The sequence below is a fragment of the Belonocnema kinseyi genome, chromosome 2, assembly GCF_010883055.1.
Source record: "Belonocnema kinseyi isolate 2016_QV_RU_SX_M_011 chromosome 2, B_treatae_v1, whole genome shotgun sequence".
NCBI lineage: Eukaryota > Metazoa > Arthropoda > Insecta > Hymenoptera > Cynipidae > Belonocnema > Belonocnema kinseyi.
In genome coordinates, this window is record NC_046658.1 from 28624341 (window position 1) to 28629175 (window position 4835).

General features: G+C 34.3%; 1 protein-coding gene across 1 annotated transcript; it reads right to left on the reverse strand.

Moving 5' to 3' along the window:
• Window positions 1-704: 704 nt before the first annotated feature.
• LOC117182615 (uncharacterized protein F54H12.2-like) lies at window positions 705-1292 on the reverse strand. Its single transcript, XM_033375714.1, has one exon. It carries the CDS (start codon window positions 1290-1292, stop codon window positions 705-707), a length of 588 nt encoding a protein of 195 aa, XP_033231605.1.
• Window positions 1293-4835: the final 3543 nt, after the last annotated feature.

The window sequence follows — 4835 nt, forward strand, 5'->3', positions numbered from 1 at the left end:
CTGTCTTTGAAGTACGACAAGTCATTGGCATAATTGATTTTTTTCCCACTCAAGCGCTAAGGTCGACAATAATCTGTCTGGACGAGTCTATTTCCAGAACATTATCAGATTCCGCATATACAAGACAATTAATAGTACTAGTCAATGCGTCCTCGAATCGTACTTCAATTCTGAGACTACCATGTTTTACAAGATTCCAGTGAGAGTAACAGTTTGCTGAGAGATCAGGTGTAAGATCTAAGGCGGACAGTTTCCTGCAGGATAATTCTCTCTGTCAATATTATTTCCTTCGTTCAGAAAATGGATACCAGTTCCGCTAAATAACGTGTGATAATCTTCGACATACAACTTCTTATCCCCAAATGATGGCTGTAGTGGTTTAGATGGTATCTGAGTACCATCAACATAAAGCGAGAGATGATTAATTTTATAATTTTGAAAATTAAAAGGATTTTTGTTTCCGTTTCCATTGAATGCAATATTGTCCACAAACCCAATTATTATTCTTTTTGGCATTTGACCGAGAATAACATTATCAAGCGTTTCAGAGTGAACGCCTGCGTGTAGAGATAAAGCTTTTACCTAGACACGTGTAATAGGATATTTTGCAGTACCATGAGATAGAGCTTTTGCATGAGCTAATAGAATACCGGGACTAATTTTTGCTCGCCGTACAACTAGTTATTGATAAGAATATACTATAACTATACATTGATAAGAAATTTCTCCAGGATAAAAACATCACAGTTCAGGTGTCTAATAAGATCAATAGATTTACCAGCACTTAAATATTTTTGTTGAGATTTTAATCCCACATTATTATCGAAATCATCCATTTTTCCAGGTGTGTCATTATACCAAAGAGAGGTAGTCAGGTGACTATTTTTAGCAGCAGGACCATAGTTAAGTAGAGTTTCAATATATGCCCGATAAGCATAAGAATTACTGGGTGGAAATACAACTTTTTGATTAAAATAGACATCCACTGGATTGAATAACGAATGTAGTAGATTGTTTACAGGATCAACTCTATCCAATTGTTCGGCATTTGCAGCAACCCTAGGTGGTGTTATTAATTTCACCCTAAGATTTAGCATTGTGTGAGCCAAATCAATGTATTCATCACCATGACCAGGGACGACAAATTCTGTAGGCGAGTCATCGGTAAGGGATGATACCGGTTTATAATGTACCCATTGAGAGCTTTTTATCGAGGTTTGTGTGGGAGGTATCGAGAATAAATCTAACTCAGACTTTAAGCACTCACAAGAATGAGAATGTAGAAACGACATTTTAAGAAACATATTTTGTCTCGGATGCAAATTTTATACACTATTAATTTCGAAATATATCATCAACAGAATGCTTCCGATTTTTATGCTTTATATACTTTTTTGTATTCTTTAATTTTCTTTTATTCTTTGTAGCTTTCTTTCTTTTCACCGTACTACGCTTTTTTATTTTTTTGGAGATTTTCTTTTTTTCTTATTAATGGGGTTTCGGCTCACAACCTTAAGTGCACCACGATTAGAAATTAACTGAACCATTTGCTTCTTCCGATTGTTCTTATAACCAGAACCATTCATAATATTCTCCATTTTATTAAAAGCACGCCGTTTCAAATTCTCACCAGTTTCCCCAAAGCGATTTCTAAATGAATTTTTAAGCTGAATATTAGCATCCAAATCATTCATAACATTCATGCCAGTTCTAAGAGCTTCTTTTCCGACAATTCGAACTCCTCTAGTTAAGAAAGGAAGAACACGCCGAAATAGACCGCCAAGAAAGCTTCCAATACCGTGACCTTTTTGATATGGTGCGCCAATATAAATCTGGAGAATCCCTCCACCACCACCTGCTTGTAAGACGTAATATTCGGCGCAATGGCTCATTATTTCTTGCTTATCTCTATCTAGTCAATACGTTTAAAGTGAAGTGTAGTTGTCAGCCTATCAAACTCGAATGGAATTGGCAAACCAACGTGGTCCCTTATATCAATTTCAATTGTGGGAAATCCTGTATGAAGAACTGGTATGTAATTGGGTGGTAAAAAATTACTGAGTTGTGTTGTACCAAAACAGTGATCTCTTGTATCTACAGAAACAGCACGTAAGAGTGGTGCTTCTACATCACAAGTAATGCGAGGTTCACAAATATTACAGTAAACAAATAATTTATCCGGAAGACCACTAGCTAGACTAGGTGTATGTCTAGCAGTATACTCATTATTTTCAATTGCAAGTACATTATCTGGTACAAAACCAAGAATACGTGATAATTTATCACTAAGTACCAAAAAATGTTGATCAGTCATCTGACATAAGTTTGCACACTGTTTTTGTATGCGCACGTAGCTGCTTTTGAATTTGTCATATTTAAATTTAATGTGTTGTCCTAATTCTGGAAGACTGTTCAAAGAAATTAACAAGGGTTTTTTTCCACCTAAGAGGTTCTGCTTCATCTTATAACTTTCCATTCATGACAATACGTTCTATTAAATCTTCTAACTTTTCTCTCATATTTTCATCATTTATTGTATCTTCTGCAACAGGTACTTTATATTCGTGAAGAAGGTCAATACCATTCTCAATGCTTTTCCTATTTTTGATATTACCATCAAATTGTGGGAACGTATGCCTATCAGTCCCAACATTCATAAGGGTAATGCGGCTTTCAATTGAGTCATCGTGTCTCACATGAAGAAATGTACGAGGAAGTTGTACGAGTATTTCTGTGAGTGCTACGACCCACTGTCCTTGCAAGCCGAATCTCCTATGACAATTGTGTTATAAAATTGGAAGCTCTATTATCGGGAAAATATTTCATACAACTATTGCTTGGTAAAATAAAGTAAAATTGATCAGAATTCATTTTTATAATGATTTTAAATTTGAAGCTGGAATCCAGGAATTAAATTTATCCGGATAACCTATCCACTTAACAAAAAATTGTTTCTTGTTTCCCTTGCCTTTATTTTGTAGTATTTTTTTAGTCTTAAATTCCTCCTCTGCTATGTCTTTATTTTTTACGCCGGTCAATTCTTGTTCGTAAAAAAGTCCATAAATTTCTTCTCCTGCTAAATCTTTCAACTCATAAACAAAAGGTGTTTGTAATCGATTTGGAACTTCTTTTATTGAGAATATTTCTTCACTCCATCCTGATTCGCAACCTTTCTCAAAGACGCCCTTCTCTTGATTGATTCTAACTTGGTCATCGACTCTGTACTTAGGCTTTTTTGTAGACCTCTTTTCCTTACTGAATCGCGATTTAAATATTTTCCCTGATTTGGATGCATTGAATATGGTAACTTCAGCCGGTTTCAATTTAATACTACTATTCCTGGCATTATTGTAAGAATCTACAATTTGTTGTAAGATATCAATATAGCGTCGATTATTTTGATGCGTAAAGTAGCGCCACATGCGTTCTTTGGGAATTCGATTAAAGCGTTCTACTACGGCTGCTTCAACATTAGAGTCCCGTGTTACTTGAAATTTTATTCCATTATCTGTCAAAAAATTTTTGAAAAGTTGCACCTACAAATTCTTTCCCTTTATCTGTTTGTAAACAGATAGGTACACGATTTTTACCTTTCTGAAGAATACGCTTGAAACCGTGTCTTACTTCTAAAGCAGATCTATTTCGAAGATGCTCGACCCAGACAAATTTACTTAAAACATCAATTACTATTGATAGAAAAGTATAATTATAAATCAGCCTCCCATACACTATCAATAGATCTAACATTATAATGTAATCTTTGAAATTTTCTACGAATAGGCCTATGTTTGGAAAATGTGTCCTGTGACTTTAACCATTCAAGCACTTTAGCACTAGATACTTTTCCTCGCGCAGCACGAATTATTTTTTCTGTGCCACTGTAGGAGGCCGGATGACTTGGAATGTAGTATATTTCTTCTAACAGTTTCATCTCAGATTAAAAGACTACCGCTTTGTTATTAATCCTGAACCACGCTGACTCAGTGATTGATCTTTTCTATTTCTGGTACGACTTCTTGCACGAGTTTTTATATTTGGAGTTTCCCGCAGTCTGTGTGAATTACTAGTATCATCTGTACTGTCATCGTCCGTTATGAGAGGGTGAAATGTAGAGTATGTTCTATTACTGATGTCCCGAGCCAACTGTTTATCTGATTTCACTCTCCAGCTGTTTGCCACTCGGAATAGTAAAAAATTATACGTTCAATAGGCGTATTACACATAATATTAATATGAAGGAGAAACTTTTTTACAAAAAAAGTTTTACCACATCCTGTTGGTCCACATATCAACGATGTAAATGGATGCTTCCAGCGTGCGTCCATAATTTATAATGATAGAACTTCAACTAGTAATTATTATTTATAGAATAATATCCTGATTCTTTTAACTAAAAATTTCTTTTTATACACTTTTTTATGATCTTTATTTTGTGGAAATTGATCAATAACATCCGCCGCGCCGCGTTGGACCACTACCATAAACCCCTAGTTTTTCAGCTATATTCTGGTTGCCTGTTTTAGGTTAGAAAAATCAGGTATACAATTATATTATTCTAAAGATTTTTGCTTTTGATTGAATAATAATAATACAAATGGCTTTTTCATGCATTTTGGCTTGATAAATAAAATTTGCAGACAGTTTTTATGTTTTAAAAGTACATTTTATTTGATTAAATTCCGTTTTAAAATACGAGGGTAGTTCAATAAGTCCTTAGAATGAAGTATAAAAAAAATTTTTTTTGGGTAAATTTTTTTTTATTTTTCAAAATAATCTCCTTGGAGCTCTATACACTTGGTCAATCGCTTTTCAAGTTTTTTTAATCCTTCAGAAAA

Bases quoted from the DNA above. Each gene is read 5' to 3' on its own strand.
- LOC117182615 (XM_033375714.1), bottom strand. From the start codon at position 1,292: ATGTCGTTTCTACATTCTCATTCTTGTGAGTGCTTAAAGTCTGAGTTA.